The 20,737-nt window shown below is 58.5% G+C and overlaps 1 protein-coding gene across 2 annotated transcripts in view; it reads right to left on the bottom strand.

The window, feature by feature from the left end:
• Positions 1-3,411: 3,411 nt before the first annotated feature.
• Positions 3,412-20,737, bottom strand: part of RBM19 (RNA binding motif protein 19) — a 153,044-nt gene continuing 135,718 nt past the window's right edge. Inside the window, exon 25 of one of the 2 annotated variants that reach the window (XM_086681764.1) lies at positions 3,412-3,537. In XM_086681764.1, the coding sequence (XP_086537890.1) occupies positions 3,469-3,537 (69 nt within the window). In that variant the 3' untranslated portion in view covers positions 3,412-3,468. Of the gene's footprint in view, positions 3,538-13,002; positions 13,422-20,737 lie in introns of those variants that run through there. The other variant, XM_086681765.1, reaches the window with a different exon arrangement.

Here is a 20,737-nt window from a genome sequence, read left to right on the forward strand (position 1 = left end):
ATTCAGCAATGAGCATTGCCGCCCGGTAAGGTCACTTAGCCTGCATTCTGCACACCTGCAGGGGACAGTGGTCACGAGGTCGTAGGCACCCCTAGGATGTGCAAGGTGGTGGCCCTACGTCTGAGACACCGTCTGTATTCCCAAGGAGTCCGTGGATGGGCGGGGGGGACAGAGGAAATCAGCCGTGTGGGAAGTGCGATCATAATCGTACGAGGAAGCCTCTGTGGCATTTTCCGAGAACGGAACGCGCGACTGTGGGTGTTTGTTGCCACCTCTCGCGAGGCCCGGAAGGTGGAGGTCACCGCCACCACCGCACAGAGGAGGAAACGGAGGCTCAGGGGGATGAAAAGAATCTGCCCGGAGCCACACAGGAAGTGGTGGGTGAAGGATTCAAACCCACGCTGGTCTGGTCCAGAACTGTGGGTCCAGGACGAGGGAGTGTCCACCTCTTCGGAAGAGCGGGGGATGTGGGGCTGGAGGGCTTCCCTCTGGAATGTGGCGCCCGGGATGGGTAATGGCCAGAGCAAAGGCCATCTGAGCCAGAAGCTTCTTAGTAGACCTCCTCTTCCTCCTCCTCCTCACCTCCTCCTGGGACGGGATTGAAACTGACTTTAGCTCTTTTGTGTTCCATCTGGAAAGCGGACGTCCTGCCCCCATGGGGGCTCTGCTTCTGCTCTACCCCCTGCCTGTCCCCAAATTCCAGTGGCTTTCAGCGCCGCACCAGGCCCTCCAGACAGCTGACATTTTACACTGCCCCTGTGGTCAGCTTTGGGCAGTGATAACAGGATTAACCCCATGGAGGCAGATCACTTAATTAAACTTTGGGAGGAGGAACACTGTCTACTTTCCTGGTCGTGGCTCCGGGAAAGGGGAGTGGGGGCTCCTAATTGGGCAGCCTGAGGGATTTCACCCCCACCCCCACCCCCACCCCCCACCCCTGCCCGTGGTCAATTCTGGCTCAGACAAAGGCAGAGAACATCCATCCGTCATCCCTCCACCTGAACGTCCATCCCACAAGTACTGACTGAGATCCTCACCCGTGCCCTGCACCGTGTTATCGCAGGGAGAGATAAGTGGTGTACCTAAGTGGCTTCCAACGTTGGTTTGGCCGATAGAATGTCCCAGAAGTCATGCTGTGCCAGCTCCGTGTCTAGACCTCGAGAGACCTTGCAGCTTCTGCTCGCCCTTGTAGCTCTGGGCAAGCCTGGGGGATGAGCGACCATGTGGAGGAGAGCCGGGTCCTCCCAGCAGAGGCCGTTCTGGGCCGACCGTCAACCAGCTGATGCCTCGATTGCAGGTGCCACCTGACCCACAGCTGACCACTGATGTGTGAGAGAGCCCAGGCAGAGCCAAACTGTGACCCACGGACACACAAAGCAATACTTTATGGTATTGTTTTAGGCCTCTGAGTGTTGGGGTTATTTGTCTCGCAGCAGCATGGTAGCAATAGCTGACTGATACACCTCCCCCTCGCCTCTGTATTAAATCCAGCCTCCCCGTGCACCTCACCTCTTCCCACACGTCTCCTCCTTTGCTCCCTCCCCTCGCTCTTTCCTCCAGCCATGTTTGCCTTCTTGCCCGTATTTCCTTGTAAGTCTTGCTTTTTATCTGCCCCCAGCCATTCAATGTGGCCCGGGGCAGGTCCTCAATGTCTGAAGAATGACTGACTTGATGAATGAATGAGTGAACACAGCGCTCCTTGCACATAGGGGACTTAACTGCTGAGTGGCAGAGATGATGTTGCCAAGTCCCAAACGCCGCACGCTCTCAGGGAGGTCAGGGGTGGGAGGAGCAGTCTGTCAAGAAAGCCTTCCCGGAGGAAGGGATGTCTGAGCTGAGACCTGAAGGACGAGTGGGTACCGATCAGGTGAAGAGGGCACGGAAGGGCATGTCAGGCAGAGGGACCAGCAGGTGCCAAGACACTGACGCTGGAGGGGGCATGATAAGCTCAAAGGGATGAGGGGGGGCTCTTCGTCTTAGGTCTCGGACCTCAGGACCTCCCTGGCCCGCGACAGGAACTAGCGCTAGACCCGGGCAATGGAACAAACCACTGTATAGACCGATGGTGGCCCGTGAGTCAACCCTGGGCTGCAGCGCATTTCGGTCCATCAGTGATACTGGGGCCCAGCGACACCGTTTGTGTCCACGTTGTTTATGGCAACTCCGCTCTTCTCTGCAACGGCGGCAGGGGTGAGGGGGTCACCGCAGGCCTCCGCAGCTGAAAATATTTACCATCAGCCCCTTTACAGAAAGAGCCTGCCCGGCCCCTGCACGGGACAAACAAAGAATGTCGATGACCTTCTGCCGAGGGGACAATGCACCGTGCTGGCAAGCCGAGAGACTCACTCCCAGCCGTCCAGAGGCTGCTGGCCCTTCCCGCGGGCTTCCTCCCCCTGCTGTGACTCAGGAGGCAGGGAAGGCCAGACCCTGCCTTCTGCGGAGTGGCTGTGTCCCAGCAGAGGACGGGTGTGGGGAGGAAGGAGGACGACCAGCGGACGGGGAGTTGGCCTTTTGGGAGACCTGTGATCATCCTCATTCTAGACACGGCCCACGCGGTATTTCTGAGCCTCCTGGCCACCCGCTGAGGTATCACAGCCCCCTTTTGCAGATGGGGAAACTGAGGCCGACGGAAGTGAAAGTGACTTGCCCCGGCCCATGCGGGTGGGTGGTAGGGTTACGGCCCGAACTAGTTTGACCAGATTCTGTGGTTTTTCTACAACCTGCCCCCTTATGAGCGTGTGTTCCTTTTACACACGAGAAAGTGAGACCCTGAGGCATCACCCGCGGTTGACGTGGGTGACCCACGGGTAGTTTCCCTGTGCTTTTCTGTTTCTACTCTTATTACAAGTGAGCGACTGTCATATGTGAGACACATCATGTGCAACGTCCACTTCGCACGATTATGGATTAGGTCATGTTATCCCCCCCCCCCCCAGTTTACAGATGGGGAAACTGAGGCCCAGGCAGGGTGGCGATGTGCCCAAGCTGTGGTCAGGATGGTGCTGGGACTTGATCCCACCCCCTCGGCTCCCTCGGCCCCCTCGGCCGGTAGCTTTCATTAGCCTTTGGCGGACCTCAGGGTTGTCGCCTCCCACACCTTGTGTTTTCGTGGTCCGGGGTCTCCAGAATGTTCCCGTCTGGGATCTGCTGTGTGGGGAAGGGGCGCAGGCGGTAAGCGAGGAGGGAGCGATTACCCCTGTTTGCTCAATGGGGAAACTGAGGCCCGAGGGGGAGAGTGGGCCCGTCCGGCTAGGACAGCACGTCAGGTCGGCAGACTCCCCCCTTCGCCCAGTCCCTTGATTGGAGCCCACAGCCCCCGTCCCTCCCTCCCGCCCTCCCCAGGTCGGTCCCCCCCAGGGAGGGCCGGGGAGGACAGTGATGGATCTGGGCCAGCCTTCATTTTCATTCCTTCTCCACTTCTCCTGCTGCAGACCGATGACAAGTGAGGACGTCTGTGACCCGGAGAAATTATCTTCCCTTCTCTTTCACGGCATAATTTTCTGCCCTCTCGTCTGGACAAGCCTGGGTGATTTTTAGCTACAAAAAAAAGGGGGAAAATTATCATTCGAAAAAAAAAAAATAGAAGGAGTCTCCTAGCTATCCGACAGACAGGCTGTCTCCCGGGTGAAAATGAAAATCTCCTGTCCTGTGAGCCCTGGGGACTTCGAGGGGGGTTCGTCCTTGCGGGATGACGGCGGGCATCCCAGAAGGCAAGGCTTGTGGCCCCAGAAGTGTCCAGCTGTCCTCAGCGGATGGGGTACCGGTGGTTTTTCTGGGTGCACCTCAATGCCCACCCACACGTGGGTGCCCACCTTGAGGACTTCGGGGCGAAACAGCTTGGTTGTGGGTCACCCGTGAGTGCCCCCGTGTCATCTGACAGGCCAGCCTCACGGTGCCCAGGACCCGGGCAACTGTCCACCCAGCTTGCGGCTTTCTGGAAGTTTCTCTCCCTGCCCCACCACCCAATGCGCACACACACACGGCCACATGCCCCACGCGTCAGCAAGGAAAGTATTTTTGACTTTCCAAAAAAATCTCTGTTTAATTTTTCTGATTTGAAGCTTCAAACGTTACAAGCAAAGGCTGAGCAAGGGAAGGCCCATCTGTTTCCTCAACCTTGTGAGTAACCATCGCTAATGATTTGGTGTCCATTTTTTTCCAGACTTCTCCGTGCAAACACCATGATTATGAAAACGCAGATGTGCGTGCACACACACACACACACACACACACACACATGCCAGTTGTAAAGCCACTAGCACTGGACTCGAAGGGTGTAGTTGCCAGCATATGCTGGGCTAATTTGGCTCTGCTATGTGACCTTGCCTCTCTGGGCCTCAGTTTCACCGTCTGTAAAATGGACACAGTAACAGCATTAAGGGCTCCTGGGAGGACAAACTGGGATGGTGTGTGTTAACCACGTATAGCGTCTGGCATGGCAGATAATATCCCCCAGGTAATAGCTGCCGTTATTATTATTAGCTCTGGATGTGGCTTTGCACTGAATGGACGGGAGGAGGCTGTGTTTTTGTTCTGGAAGCAACCGTGGGGCTTTGCGGCAAAGCAACTCTCCTGTACCCTCTCCCCCAACCTGTGGCTGCAACTTGGAGGTCAGAGGTGAGCCTCGCGGGGTTGGCGTGGCCCCCGAAATGACGCACGTGCCCACCCCTTTTGCGACCACTGAAAACACTGTTCCTTCCTGGCAGAGAACTTTCATTTTTATCAGATACACAGGGTGGTCCTGGGGACGGGGATCTGAACGCTCTCAGGCAGCGTTCTGAGGAGGCTGGGAGTCCCAGGGACCCTTTGTAGGGCCCTCCTTTTCTACCTTGCCCTATGTGGGACCACAATGTCCTCACACACCTCAACCCCAACAACAGACTGAATCAGATTGCAGAAGCGGGTGTGAGAACAGAGAGTCAGGCACCCCAGGTCTGCGGAAAGGAGAAGCCGTTCTGCCCCCGTCCCCACATTCAGTGTAGTGCTTGGAAAATATTATGAGCTTTCCACGCAATACATTACGTTAATATGTAATTGAGTTTATTGGTAGTATTGCTAAATGAATTAAGTATCTTTACATGTCTCAGTTTTAACTGCTGAACAGTACCTATTAATGGATGGCACCCACATAAATGACATCTCTTTGAGGTCCTTACTGTTTTAAGAGTGGAAAGGAATTGGGGCACCCGGGTGGCTCAGTCAGTTGAGCATCCGACTTCGGCTCAGGTCATGATCTCGCGGTTCGTGGGTCCCAGCCCCGCGTCGGGCTCTGTGTTGACAGCTCAGAGCCTGGAGCCCGCTTTGGACTCTGTGTCTCCCTCTCTCTCTGCCCCTCCCCTGCTGGCGTTCTCTCTCACTCTCTCTCTCAAAAATAAATAAAAAACATTAAATTTTTTTTTAAAAAAAAGAGTGGAAAGGGGTCTTGAGACTCAAAAATTTGAGAACTGCTGCTCTACCAACTTGTTGAGAGAGAAGGGGCCGAGAAGATTCGGACTCTAACCCAGGGAATGGTGGCGGTTTTGGCGAAGGAGCATCCTGGGGCGTGTGGCGGGCAAAGCAGGCCAGGGTCAGGCAAAAAGGGCAGATCAAGGATCAGGCCAGGGTGCCCGGGGGCTCAGTCATTAATCTGACTTCAGCTCAGGTCATTATCTCACAATTCAAGAGTTCAAGTCCCACATCGGGCGAGCTTGAGCCCCGCTTCAGGTGAGCCCTGCTTCTCTCTCTCCCTCCCTCCCTCTCTCTCTCTGCCCCTCATGGGATTCTCTATCCCTGTCTCTAAAAAAAAAAAAAAAAAAAGGATCAGGCCAACTGGACCCTAGCCAGGGACAGCCATCCCTAGAGGTCATACAATCAGCGATAGACATGTAATAATAAGGAGAAAATAGTGTTTTCTAGAACTCTTGTTGGGGGAGACTCAAATAGCTCTGGACACTGTAAGGCTCTTGGAGTAGGGAGGGTGATCCCCAAGGAGTTTTTTCACATAACAAAGATGTTTGCTAAACTGTCTTCGTACGACTATGTGTCTAGTAACTAATGGCAAAGCCACTGCTTTGCTGAGGACGATATGCAAGTTCAGAGCCGGAGCGGAATTGCAGTGGTTCTTGTAGGAGAGGCCGAGCTCTTTCTTCCACCAGGGGGCACTCATTCTTACCGTCTCCCCAGGAAGCTCTCTGTTGCTCCTTAAAACAATGCTGAGCAAATATCTTTAGTGGCTCTCAGCCTGAAGGGGCACCAAATCATTAGCTCTGCTGGGCAGAAAGAACATTTGGGTTGATTACAAGGAGGGCAGAAATGGAGAAACAGGTGGATCCAGGAAAGAGGCAGTTGAGGATTCCGGGGGAGGAAAGGGCTCCCGTGCCTCTCAGGGTGGGCTTACGACATTACAAGACTCAGGGTCCAAAGTGCAGACACTGGCTCTCCCATCAGGAAGAGACACTTGCCAAGAAGCATCCTCAGGGGCGACAGGTTAGGTGTGAACCCCAAGCAGGACCTCAAAGGCAGCTGGGGATAGGAAGGAAAGTTCCTTGGCCAACCAGCATGGATTGTGTAACATAGGAAATCTTTTTCTTTTTTTTTTTTTTTTAACGTTTATTTATTTTTTTGGGACAGAGAGAGACAGAGCATGAACGGGGGAGGGGCAGAGAGAGAGGGAGACACAGAATCGGAAACAGGCTCCAGGCTCTGAGCCATCAGCCCAGAGCCCGACGCGGGGCTCGAACTCACGGACCGCGAGATCGTGACCTGGCTGAAGTCGGACGCTTAACCGACTGCGCCACCCAGGCGCCCCGGAAATCTTTTTCTTAACAGAACACGTTCGGAGGGCTGCGGGTCGATACGCGAGACTCCACTGTGTTTGCGGGCTGGAGGCTGATAGCGAGGGGGTCCATTGGCCTTGGAAAGAGGCTAAACGGCTCTGTTCCCCTATGTTCCCGACACTTCCTGAGAAAGAGGCGCGCTTACTGTGTACCTGAGGAAACGCTGAATGCTGAATGCGGAGGAAACCCTGAAATGAGGTGCTGAAGCACGGCTGTGCTGTGCGGCTGGGGCGTTCCCTCCATCTGCAAGTCCCAGGGTCTCGTGGGGTGGGGGGTGAGCCGTGATAGGGACAAGCCATGCCAGCCTCCAGGCGGGAGGGGTGGTGGTCTGGGGATGAATAGGATCTGGGTGTGTGTGTGGGGTGGGGGTGGGGACTGTCTACTCTCACACCCTGCTTCCAGAATGTTCTAGAACATTCTGGAACATGGGGTGGGCTGTGGGCTCAGTCACCAAATCTCCTCCAGCGGGGGCGGGGGGGCAGGCAGGAAATGGTAATTAAGGAGGGCTTAACAAAGGAACAGAGGTGTGGGCGAGGCTAAGAGGCACCACGAAGAGAAGTGAAGTGCCTCGGGACTGGCGACAGTGGGGAGCCATTACAAGTGGGCTGCCGGAGGTAGGGCGCCCAGAGAGCTCGTGCCTTCTCAGTGGGGTCCACATCACCCCCAAAGGGGCAAAAAATGGGTGCCCGGGAGATGAAATGAACTTACCTTTTGATGTCTGAAGCATAAACATGCGTACCTAAACAGACACCCAGTAGGTCTGCGGTGTTGCGATTTAAGCGGTGGCGGAGTCATTAGGAAGGAGTCGAAGGGGTCTCCGTAGGGGGATGGTAATGAATAGAGAAGAAGCATTGCTGTCACTGATGGTGCCCACTGCCAGTCAGACACTGGGGCCTCTGATGGGGGGGGCGGGGGGACCAGCCAACCCCAGGTGACCCGCCAGCCGGGGGTCTGGCAAATGAATGGCCCAACCTCTTTCCCCTCCGGCCTCTCATCTTCTGTCAGGGCCTCCCCCGGGGCCAAACACAACTTGATCCTTGAAAGGGAGTCCCTTGACGCCTTCCACCTGGGCCAGCCTCCTGGGCACGGAGCGGGGTGAACGGTGGAGACCAGATCCGGGGCCAGATGCAAACGGATGATGTCCGGCACCTGATCCTGAGTAGCCCTTACGAGCGGCGCGGCTTTGGGGGAAGGTCTATCTGACACCAGTTTCGGCCTGACTTCCCAGCTCTCTGTTGGAAACGATATCCCTCTCTCTCCCTCTCCAGGCAAGAAATTGGGTCAGAAGCTGGGTGGTTCAAAAGTATGGCCATCATGGTATCTGGCGGGGGGGGGGGGGGGGGGCTTACGGTTTAATAGGGAGTTAGACTTGCAGACAGGGCAGTTCCTCTGCAGAGATGTACAAAGGTCATGGGAGGTGAAGAATCCAGAAGAGGATTCCAGTTGGACGGGACCCCGAAGAGACAGGTAGAGTTCTTCATGCTCCCGAGGCTGGTCTGCCTCTGTGCCCCTGTTCGTGCCGTTCCACCCTGGAATGCTTGTCTGTGCCCTCTCGTGTGACCTGTCCAACTGGACGTCCGTCTTATCCGCAAAGCCTTATCTCCTCTGACACAAGGTCTATGCCAACTTCTTTCCTGAGATGTCTTGGAGCAGAGACAATCCCAACTTTTGATTATTTCTGGGATCTTGTCTCCTCTAATAGACAGTGAACACCTGGAGAGGGGGGGGCTAGGGTCACCCTTGAGACAGAAGTCCCAGAGCCCAGGGTTGCTACCCATCAAAATGACCGGGGGGCACCTGCAATGCCTGTTAAACACACACACACACACACACACACACACACACCCCAAAAACAAAACGGACACCATAAAAAGCAAAAAAAAAACCCAACACCAAAAAAAAAAACAAAAAACAAAACACCCAACAACCAGAAACTTAGCCGGGAGTTCTGAGACGCCCCAACTGTCCCGGATGAGCCATTACAGAATCTCTTGGGGTGGGGTCAAGGTGTATGCCTTTCAAAAACTCCCCAGGGGACTCTAATGCGCATCCAGGTAAAACAGGACAAATCACATAACAGACTTGACTATTGGATTACATACGCACGTGGGTATCTGTGGCCTTTTTATTTGTTTTTGGAGCTACAGCTTAGACAAAAGGCACATCTCACTGCATTTCTACCCGTGTAAACCCCTGCGTGACCGCCACCCAGATCAAGGCGCGGGGACGTCTGCAGCCCGTCGGCGGGCTCCCCTCAAGGGCAGTGGAGTCGCGCAGCAATTTTGTGCCTGGCGTCTTCCACCCACTGGGCACCGTCGGTGAGATTCGTCCACGCCGCGGTCTAGCCACCCGTCCTGCTGCTGAGAAGACATCGGCATCCCCATGGACGCCACACCTGGAACTTTCCGGGCATAGACCGGCCGGCCCGCGGGGCAGCAGGCACACCGTGGGTCTTCGACAAATGTTTGCCGACTGCCTGCCATCGTGCCGCAGAGCTTAGGCAGAGAGCCGTGTGACGGTTTCTCTTGGCCCCGCTGGCCCTCGACCTCAGGTCAGGGAGTGGATTAAGGGGTCGGGACTGGGACTGGCCTGCTGCTGGGTACTGGGAACCAGGGCTCACACACTCATCGCCTCTCATGCAACGCCACTGAGGCCTCCCTCGATGCCAGGGTATCTGGAGTCAGTGGTCGTTGTACGATTTCCATTTCAATGCACCTCTCTGCTTAAGAATGGGCCTCTTGAGAGAACAAAAAAAAAAAACATGGAATACATGTCCTTTTTTTTGTCTTCTTCTGCATCAAGAATTTGCACATTCTCGTCATTTTTCTTTCCTATTGCACAGAACGTTTGTCACGACGTGCCTCCCAACTCCGGAGACCCAGGGGGATAGCACGTGGGCCGTGTCAGGGCTTGTGCCGGAACATTCTCGCCTCTCTCTCTCTCCTGTTTGTTTTCCACCACCCCTGGCTCCTTCCCCACCTCCGTTCAACGATCCCGTGAATTGAACCCCAGAAAGCAGTCTTTTCCACACAGCAACGTCTGCCTACCCAACTTGCTCTTGGGTGAACTGAGGGTTGCACGGAGAACAAGGATCCGTGTCTAGCTGGACTCGCTTCCCTTTAGCCCTTCCCAGTAAGGAGGGGACTTGAAGCAGGAGTTCTCGGTTTCATACAGTGAACATTCCGCACTCAAGTAAACAGCAGGTTCATTGTGTCGTCACAGATGGTTCTTCCACACAGGGCGCTCCATTTCAGAATCTCAAGGCTGTGGCTTTCGAAACCAGACACACCCACTCACTTCTCTCCGGCCCCGGGTCCTTACCCTGTGTACCAGCCTGGGCATTCTTTTGGCAAATAACACAAAAACCAACTAATTGTATCTTAAAGACGGACAGGGACTATTCTTCCAATGTACCGAAGAATCTGGAGGTTGCTGGTGCAGATTTTCAACGGCCTGCCTGTCTCTGTAATTCTCACGGCCTTTCCCTCAAGGTGGCAAAATAGCCGCGGCAGCTCCGGGCATCACGTCTAAATCAAAGGCAGGAAGAAGTGGGGGAGGAGCGAGGGAGGGCCTGCGGTTTCCCTACCCCTTTTATCAGGAGAACAAAACCTTTTGCTGGAAAGCTATCAGATTTCTGCTTGGGTCTGATTGGCTAGAACTGTGTCTCCCACGCCTCTGGCTGCCACGGTGCCGGGTAGGCAACACGGACGGAGGGGCTGGGAACCACTGGTTTTCCCGCGGCGTCTGCCACATCCTGTTTTCACCCCGTCTCCCACGCTTCACCGTTGCACCCTTTACCTTTCTTGTCTAAATGAACAGCAAAGCCCTCTACAGTGGCCTCTGCGTGGCCAGGCACCTGTCCACTCCGTCCCTCCGTCATCCAGCTTTCAGTCCTTAGCCACATGGTCCGTCTGCCTCTGGACCTTTGAACTTGCTCGTCTCCGCCCAAGATGCTGCAGTCCGCCTCCGGTGTCGGCTTCCTTTCTGGCCTCGACCCTTGGCTTAAAAGTCACTTCCCCGGGGCAAGGCCTCCCAGGCCACCACCGCCAGCCGAGCCGGCCCTTTGCCCACTAGCTCTCACCGCTGCTTGAAATTGTATTATCCCTTCGTTCCGGGTTTAGCGTCTGTGCTCCCACGAGGCTTCAGCAGGTAACGTCCCCGTGCGAAGCACGGTGCCAGGGTCTCAGCAAGTATTTGTTGAATGAATAAGTGGAAGGAAAGGAACGTTGAAAGTCTGCCGGCAGGTACCGATCGGCAGGCGGGGGCTACGGCTCAAATACGGGACCTGAAATGGCCCGAACGGCACCGTCGTTAGGAACAGAATGTGCGTGTGTGGGCGCTCACACATCCACACGCTGCACAGTGAAACGGGACAAGGAGAGAAGAGCAGAGGAATCCTGAGGCACGATGAGGGCGCTCTCATGGCTTCTCACCGGCCTTTGGGCTTCCTTCCCGGACCATGAGGCTGGACGGGCAGCACCAGGGGTCGGAGGACAGAACGAGTCATTTGCAGTGACTCATTTTTAGGCCCAGATGCATTTCTCTCCACGTGGGTGCAGTGTCGCAGGCTCATGATGATGGGGCCACGGCACGGGGGGACCGGGCTGCATTTCACACGCAGGGCGCCTGCACACCTCTCTTGGGGGAGCACCCAGCCCCCGCCCGGGGGTCGCAGGGGGCGCGTGGGTACTTGGCACGAAGGCCACTGTGGTTGCCTGTTCAACGCCCCGGCCGCCTCCCACCTTGCTGCCCCCTCCTAAGCGTCATCCCTGTGCAAAGGTCGTTTTTGTTGAACGCTGACCCTCCCAGGGCAGGGCCCGGTCCCTCGCCTTTACCACCCCAGTGCCGAGCACCCAGTGGGCGCTTATTAAATGCTTGTTGTTCTCATGTCTGAACCACACTTTCCTCCCATCTTCCAGAAGACGCTGTACCTCCCGTGTGAAGTTTATTCAATTCATTCTGGTCTTATTAACCCCACACCCGACTGGAAGCTCTTTTCAGCACAAGGGCGGTGGCCTTGCCTCTCAGGGCGCAGCCCCGGGCCCGGCCCATCACGGAGCTCTGCAAACACCTGCTCCCCCGAGGCGAGGCCCTCTGGAAGCCTCTGGAAGAGGGGGGCCACCGCGGGCGCGGCTTTCCCAACGCTCATGTGATGGCCCTGCCACTGGGAACTCAGAGCAAAGTGAGCTGCTGTGTTTTCTAAAAGGAGGTCGGGAAGACGTTTAAGGACACCTCCCTCTTCCCTTGCCTTCTGCCTCCGGAATACTCTGGATCTCAGAACATCGGTGACTCTTGCGAGGAGACGTTAAGACAACCAAGTGGGTGGACGGACAGAGAAATGGGAATCGGTGTCCAAATACTTCCAGAACCCTCTGGGTGGAGCCTCAGACCATTCTTCACCCTCTTCCCTCCTGGACAATCTCGAGCAGCCATGACATCCCCTCCCCCTGCAAGGGGCCCAGTCCTTTCTCCGACTGCTGGGGTCTATCCATCCAGCCGAGGTTGCTTCTTCGAGACCTCCCCCCACCCAAATTCGGCTCTGGCCCCAACTTTCGAAGGCGTCCGGGGAGGGTGAGCTCACGCACTGGGCATCCACAGCCGGGACATCTCGGGAGGGGCAAAGCCCACTCTGCGTGCGTGGGTGGCCCCAGGTGGAGGATGTGGGGGCAGGGGGCGGGAGGGGAGATACCAGGCAACAAACACCAGGGACCTCAGTAGCCTCTCCTCTGTCAGGGGAGGGAGGGCCGCCGTCTGGGCCTCGGGCGGAACCCGCAGAGGAGGTCCAGGCCTCTCCTCTCCAGCGATGCCGTTATCAGAACCCGGAGAGGGAATCTGAATAAAGACGAGCCGGAGAGAGAGCGATCCGGCCCCCACCGCGGTTTCCAGGCGACACACAGGCTGTCGTGGCCGTTGTCATACAAACCCTTTCCCCGGAAGACGGCGGGTCCCACGGGGAGAAGGGGTGAGGCGGAATATTTTATCAGCCATGTACATATGTAACCAGAAATGGGGCTGAAAAGCAAAACCTCGTTTCCCTGAATAGGGGGAAGGGAGGAGGGGTGGAGAGGGGCTGGCGGAGGTGGCTGGAAGGGACTTATCTCTACGAGGTCAACGGCGAGAACACGGCTGTGACCATGGTTCTCGCCCTCCGAGTTGTCAACGAGGAAAATGTCCACACGAAGGGCTGTTCTGGGGACGAAGTTCAAAAGGCATCTTGTTTTCGCATTTAGAAATAGGAATCCAATATACATATAAAAGGTGAAGGGAGAAAAGGGGTAAGAAGTATTTGAGAACCGTGCAGGAACGAGCCAGATTTCTCGCTCACGGGCCACCTTCCAGTCGTGGTTCGAAGACAGTTTTGCTTCTGTGGGCAACGGGTCCTAAGTCCCGGCTTCCCGTGCATTGCATTTCCGGGATCAGCCTGCAGCATGGGGCCGGGGTGGCGGGGAGTGGGGGAGGCTGTGTCCGTGTGGTGCTGGGACAGAGAGAGTCCGGCTTTCCCCTCCGGTCTATCCAGGTATGCCGAGTGGAAGGCGCGGTCTGTCCTCTGCTCCGAAAAAGGCAGCCGTCTCTTCCCTGCCCTGGTGAGCTCCATCATCCGAGGATCTAAAGAATGAGGTTAAAAATAATAATAACAATAATCGTGGGGCGAGACACCTGCTTTGCCCAGGACCGGGCGTGAAAGCGACCAACCTCGCCAACACCCTCCGGCCCTCTTGCCCGGGGAAAGCGCCCGCTCGCAAGGTGTGGTGAAGGAGGCTCTGTCGCGCCAGGTGGGGAGGTCTGGGCGGGGGGTGGGGAGAAGGAAGACCCCCATGTTGTCCGGAGACCGGCCCGTGCGCGCCTCTCCGAGGAACAGAACGTGGATGGCACACCCTCTGGCCGCAGCTCACCCGAAAGTTTGTGAGGTCAGCAAAGTTAACGCGGAGACGGATGGAGACAGGGAGAGAAGGAGAGAAGAGGGAAGCGAGGGGGAGAGGGGTGAGAAATGCAAGAACCCATCTGGGCAATGCATCACATTGAAATTGCCCCGCATTAAAAATTCACCAGCCAGTGAATTTTCAAGGGATTTGTAGTAATTAGATGACAAAATGCTGGCAAATCTCAGGCTTGCCAAAGATGTTACTCAGGGGTCAAAGACTCGACACTTTCGGCTGGGTAATTTGTAAGTGTCAATCACTCCCAGCCATCAGAGAGCAGGCAGGATCTAACGGCTGCATTCTAACTAAGGCGAGACGAGCCTTCAGCCGGCCGTCCGCCAGCAAACCCCCAGACCCCGTGGCCGCCACCCCGCCTGGGGCCCCGGAGCCACACCGGCCAACCCAACTCTCCAAGTTCTCGTTTGATTTTATTCCCCTTTATCCTCCTCGGACGTCCCTCCTTCAAGGCGGAGAAAATGTCCTGTGGCCAGAGCCTCTGGAGGTTGAGAGCTCTGCACTGGGGCATTGGTTGGGGGGGGGGGGGACACCCAGCCCCGGGGCCTCAGTTTTCTCCTCTGTCAAAGGGGAAAGAAGACTCACCTCGCGGGGGCATTCTGACTGAACCAGGAAGCTCTCTGCCAACCTGACGGAGTCAGTAGCTCAGGGTCGACGCGCCCTTGCCCCCGGAGCTGTTCTGGGCTCGGGGGACTCAGCAGGGACCAATAACACGCCTGCCCTCGTGGAAATTTCTAGCTGGGGGCAGCAGGAGGAACAGACAACAAAGGAACAGCAACTATGTCAGAGAGGGGCAAATGCGCGGAAGAAAATGAAACAGAGTTGGGGGGTAAAGTATTTTGTACGCAGGGGGAGGGTCACGTTAGATGAGGTCACATCTGAGAAGAAACCAGGAGATAACAATAGAGGACGCGTAAGGATGAGCCCTGAGCCGGAGGGAATTCTCACAGAGGCTGGAGACGGTCGGACAACGGTGGGCAGGGGTCCCGGTGGGGCTTGGCCCTTGAGGCCTTGGATGCTTTGAGGCTCCACGAGACGGGACTCCGGGCAGCCCGGCCTGGAAGGCTGCGCCTCAGATCTGACCCGAGTCCTAACGGGGGAGAAAAAGCCATGGGAGGGCCTGCGGGGCTGGGCCTACAGCCGCCAGATGGCCTCATTCCACCTGCCCGCGCTGAATTAGAGCGAGGTGCCAGGCGGGCCAGTGGCTGCTTGGAGCCCAGGCCGGATAGGCTTCCGAGAGAACGGGCACGAGGGGGTCTTCTCTCTCGCTGCCTCGGCCCGTCGGGGTGGCTTCTGCAGAAAGCGTTGGCTTTGCATTCAGACCCTGGGCCTCGAAGCCTCACTCTGCTGTTTCCGGACTGCACAACCGTGGACAAGCTGCCACACCTCTCTGAGCCTTAGTTTCTGCACACGAGCCCTCGCTCACACGGTCAGGGAGGGCCTTTGGTGAGAAGCATCCGGCTCCGGGGAAGTTCTCCATAGAAGCATTTCTAACGCACACAGCGCCTATCAGTGAAAGATGATCGGACTCCGGGGGGCCGTGTCCGAGGATCCTACACAGCAAAAGCGGCTGACCCCCGTTTTAGGGAGACGAACCGAAGGCCAACCTCTGCTTCCAAAGACGAGGAGCCAGAATAGGTTGTCTCCGTGCAGTCTGCTGCCCGGTTTGCCAACGTCCAGATGCAAACCGGGCGGGATCTAAATGCTGGGCCTATTTATGTATTTGGTAAAGACTCCCGCCGGGTCCAGGGCTCGCATTTCTCACTCACTTTCTCCCTCGGGCTCTTTCTGGGTATTCGGTGGTGGTAGGGGGGGAAGGGCACAGTGTTGGGTCCCCTCAGCCGCCTCCCTCCCCGGGCCTGGGTCTCCAGCCGGCCAGCCTTCGCTGCAGGTGAAACTGCTCAAGGGGAAAATGAGAAACTCCGCGGTGTTTCGGGGGAGGCGGAGGGCCGCGCTGGCCAACCCTCACTGCCGCGCCCCCCCCCCCCCCCATCTCAGAGGCATGGCGGGGCCCTTAAGGCACGAACGACGGTCATCAGTTGGTGGCAAGGCGGCTCATCCATTCCCCACGGGGGCGTGTGATTCTCCTGGAGGATCAACGAGAGCAGGAGCCATACCCACCATCACCGTGGCTGTTGTTTACTGAGCACTTACTACGTGCGAGGTGCTAGGCGCGAGCCGGTGTGCTGGGGAGGACGGCCTGGAGGAGGTGTCCTGGCCGCTGCCGGGTGCACAGACGCAGCGCTGGCGACCGCCACACTGCCCTCCCAGGGCTGAGGCCGAGCTCCCGACGACCACAGAGCCGCGTGTCCACAGCTGTCCCATCCGTCCACACACACGACCACGGGGACACACACCTGTGTCCCCTCAGACGCCAGGGCAAAGCACCTAACCTCTCGCTCCCAGGACGCACGGGCACGTCAGTGTTCTGTCTGCCACGGCTGGCCTGTCCGCTCCCCGCCTCGCCTGTGGGCTCTGCAGGGCAGGGGCTGGGTCTGCCCTTCTCCCCGCGGACCCCAGGGCCTGGCCCAGGGAAGGTGCTAGTGTCTTGTGAATGAACAAATGCGCTGGGCTCAAAGGCAGGGAGACCAGACCGGCTTCTTTCTTCCGAGCTGAGTGACTTTGGGGGGCGGGGGGGGGGGGTCCCGGGCACAGCCCTGAGCCTCTATTTGCTCAACTGCAGAATGGGGAGAAACCGCAGGTTGCAGGGGTCGCTGGGCTGTGGTGAGGACTCCGTAACTGATCATTCAGCTTTTTTATCGTGAAATCCCCGGGGCCGAGGACTTAGCGCTCAAAGGAAGATGGCCGAGGCACTAGCGCTCAGAGCGGAGCCCCGAGAATCTGTCGACGATGTGTCCGGAGGCCTGCAGGAGCTTCTAATGTGGGCCCCGAACTTCTCAAGCCCCGAGTCCGGGTCGACCACAGTCCCCGACAGAACTGCCTTTCCCTCTGGAGACAGAACACCATTCCTGCCGGGACTCAGGGGACTGGTGTTACTTCTGCACCGACTGAGGACGGGCTGGGAGGGCGGACTCGGCTGTCCCAGCAAGGGGGGCCGTGGCACCAAGGCGGCTCACCAGGCCAGGCAAGGATGCGGGGCAGGTGCACCGTGGAGGCCCCCACAAGCCTCGTTAACAATCCAAACGCTCCCCCTGGTGCGCGAGGGAGAGGGGCAGCAGGAACGGGCTCAGAGCCTTTTGCGGTCGACGCAGGGCCGTGTGTCCGCATTTGGGAGACGACGACGGGCAGGCAGAGACCTGGCAGGCAGGCTGCGTGGCGCACAGTCTGGAGGTGAAGAGCACACGCCAACTCCGGCTTGGCCGCGGGGCTGTGTGGTCTCGGGCGAAGCAGCTAACCTCTCTGAGTTTCCGCTTCCTCACTGCAGATCAGGACGGCAGAAGCGGTGCCCGTCTAGCGGGCTGGTGGGTGAACTGAGCCATCTGTGCTTAGGTCAGCAATGATGACGGCCTCTTATCAGGACGGTGGAGAAAACCGGAAAGAGGGAGGCCGAGGGGGGGAGGTGACCCTCACTCGACGTCCAGGTGTGCCAGGGGCTTTATACATCCCTTTTGGTCCACAGGCCTCGCTGCAGTGGGGCCACAGCTTAGCGAGTCCTCTGAGGTGGGTGTTCTCGTCCCATTTAAAGGAGACTGAGGCACAGAAAGGCCAGGTGACTTGGTCCCAGGGCCACAGAGCTTGTAAGAGTACGGCTGGATCTCACGCCAGAGTGCGGCCTGTTCCCGTGGCTGTCCTTAACCCCGATTCCCCGACCTCGGGCTGCGGGGCACTCGCAGGAGACGGGCACCCACGCAAGTGCTCAGAAGGGGACTGGGCTCCACCCGGGACTCCGGGTGCTGCTCTCCAGGACCAGGAGGGCCGCGGTCCCCCTGGGACGCTCTGCCCCTGGCCTCCTGTCTCGGCTGAGGGTGCCGGCTGGACCCCACGGCTGCCCGGTACCCAGCGGGATGGATGGGAACCTGTGGGGGCCCCACACCCCGGATGCCGGCGACACACAAGTGGGCTGTGGCATCCCTGAAGGGCGGCCTCGCCTCCCCCCGCTTCCCCAGAGCCTGCTCCCCGCGCCCCCGGGGGCACTGGCTGCTGCCCGTGCGGGACGCCTGCTCCCCGAGAGCGCTAGGGGCCTCGGGCCACCCTGCCGCCCGCGGCTCCAATGTCAGGCTTTCCAATTCCGGTCACATCGCGCCCACACCTGCCTGCCGCTGCCACTCTCCTTTCCCGGACCCAGTTTGGGGTGAAAGCCTTCCTTATTAGTCAATCTGGATCCCACTTACTGTGAATTACCAGGCCTGATTGATATTCATGAGTGGATGCATCTGAAACCTCAGCCGGCTGTCACGTGACTCCCCGCCTTGGGGGCCGCGGGGACCTGAGCAGCCCTGACACGCGGCGGCGGCCCCCAGCCGGGGACAGCACGGTGTCCTGGGAGCGGCCCCTGGCTGACAAAGGTCCCCCCACCCCCCCGCCTCCGACAGCAGTGGCCGGGCCCGGAAGGTGCCAGCAGGGCTTTCCAGTCCGGACGGGTTCTGGGGGCTGGGGTGGGAGGGGGCCGGTGGCCAGGCTCCAAGTCCCCACCACAGCAGCCTCACACAGGCCGTGCCCCACTCCCCTCTTCCCCTTTGCTTGGCTGCCTCCCGCCCCCCCTGCGGGTGGGACCCCACTTCTCAGAAGTCCCTTCCCAGCACCCACATCTGCACGAGACCCCCGTTACTGTCCTCACGGTGCACCCAACAGTCCCCCCACACACACTGCAAAGCACCCCAGACTACATGGCGTTTCTGGAGCTGGGGGCAGAGCCGCAGTGCGTTTCCCAGGGAACAGGCCTTGGGCTGCGCCTTGGCACCCACCTCCGGGGCCCTGGGACCCCTGGGGAGGGATGGTCTTTTCTATTTTCAGAGGAAGCAGACGCAGAGGTTCGAGACCAGGAAAGCAGAATCCGGGCTGGGTGATTCTCCAGCCTGTGCTTCTGGGCCCTTCACCTCTCACTCCCCAAGGGCTTGGGTTTCTGGCAAGTACCCTCCTCTGGAGTGTCCAGTGGCTTTCGCTCCAGAAGCCAAGACTCCCAGGCAAGACGCGGTTGAAAGTAAATACTTGACAGTCAACTCAGAGAAGGTAAAAATGCCAACAGTCCTCTCCTCCCTCGTTCTGGAAACAGCTTTGCTGAGTGGAGGCTGAACGGATGGGGCTGGGACCGCTTTTCGGATGCTAACGAGTCCAAGCACGGGCTCCAAGCAGGACCCAGGAGGACCCGCTTTCCAGTCCGCCCAGAACCGCGGCCACACCACCCGGGGGGAGAGGTGGGAGGTGCTGATGTCCCTGATTTGGGGCCACGCGGCCAGAGCAGGGGGCTGGGGATGGCAGAGGAGCCGCGACACAGAGAAACGAGGCTAACTCCCAATCTCCAGTTTCTGCATCCTAACGCTTCCAGAGAAAGTGGGGTTTGGAGCGACGGGAGTCTTGGGAACCAGAATGGACCAGATCGGGCTCCCAAGAACCCCGGGGTACCTTCTGAAGGGAGGCTGAGGACTGTCTCCGGGCCAAGATGAGCAGGCGGAACCGGGGAACGCGGGCCCGCTGAGGGCACCCTGCACGGAGGGGAGGGGGCTGGCGGGCTTTGAGGAGGATCAGGGTTGAGGCTGCCTGGCTGGAGGGCACCTGCTGGTGGCCCGCCTGGCTGTGATGACGAAGCAGGATAGACCAGAGCGTGCAGGAAAGGTAAGGAACACAGAACCTTCCAGCAGGAGCGGAGGAACTCGATGGTCCACTCACCCAGGGGTTTGGTGAGTGCCATCTGGGTCCCCCGGCGACGTGAGAAGACAGGCTCCTGCACGACCGGGATTTCCCTGGTTTTGGCCACAGAGACTCTGAACGGCCTGTTCAAGAGGCCAGACCAGGGCCGGCTTGGATCCCTGGGAATCCTCAGCAGGTGCCTCTCCTGCTGGCCACTACTGGGTACAAGGCCAGGTCCCTGACCTGAAAGGGCATCTGGGTGGTGACTAGGCAGTGAGGGAAGTGTGGAGCAGTGACAAACCCACGGAGGCCCCCCAGGAGAGCCCCGGAGCCGGGATGGGGGTGAAAAGGAGGGAGGCTGCCCCACTCATCTAGGTGGTAGACGGTGCCCAAGGAAGGGTGTGGGGGGGAGGGACTGCATCCAAGCCCCGACTTTCCACCGCCTGCTGCCCTACCCCACGTCCATGCCTCTTGGGAGTCCCCTCCCTTGAGGGCTCTGTCACGTGACTTGCTGTGGCCAGTGGGGCAGCTGCAAACACGTCTTCACGCGGAAGCGACACCCATGGGTCTCTCTGGGGATCTGCGCTGACAACTGTTGCTTGGGTCTGAGATCGCAGGGGCTTCCCGCACTCGCTCCCCTGCTCCTGGAGCACGAGGACCCCGTGCCTTCGTGGGGCATCCGGCTCCCACGTGGCCCTGCTCCGGCCAGAAGTGCCGCGAGACCGCCCGGGCTGTGGACGCTGTCTGGGCTGGCCTCTCCCTGGCTCTCGGTCCTGCAGCCTGGTCCTGCCATAGTGGGAAGTGACACGCCGGAAGCCGGAGGGGGTTAAGGGCTCTGGCCCCAACCCGTTCAGCGCCACGTCCCAGCCCTGAGAACCGCGAACGGAAGCAGTGATGTCGGCTACCGAGCACATGGCTCCCGGAGTATCCAGCTTCCGCCCTTCTTCCGCAAAGCCAAGGGGACGACGAGACGACGGCCCAGACAGTGCCACGGCCGCCACGGCACGCGCCTGGCAAGCGGCCTGCCTCCATCTGGCACCTTCCCGGAATACTCGCCACTTCGCTTCCCCAAGCCTCAGTTTCCCCACTGGTGCAACGAAGGCGACAAGTCTCCGCCTTGTGACTCGGCCGAGCTGGTGGCTGCGAGGGCTTTGCCCACTGCAGGGTGGCACGCGGGCATCAGAGGAGGCAGCGGTATCATCGCCTGGAATCTTCTCGGGGACCGGGAGACGGGAGGGC

Source organism: Puma concolor, chromosome D3 (assembly GCF_028749965.1).
Source record: "Puma concolor isolate L17-30 chromosome D3, mPumCon1.1.hap2, whole genome shotgun sequence".
Classification (NCBI taxonomy): domain Eukaryota; kingdom Metazoa; phylum Chordata; class Mammalia; order Carnivora; family Felidae; genus Puma; species Puma concolor.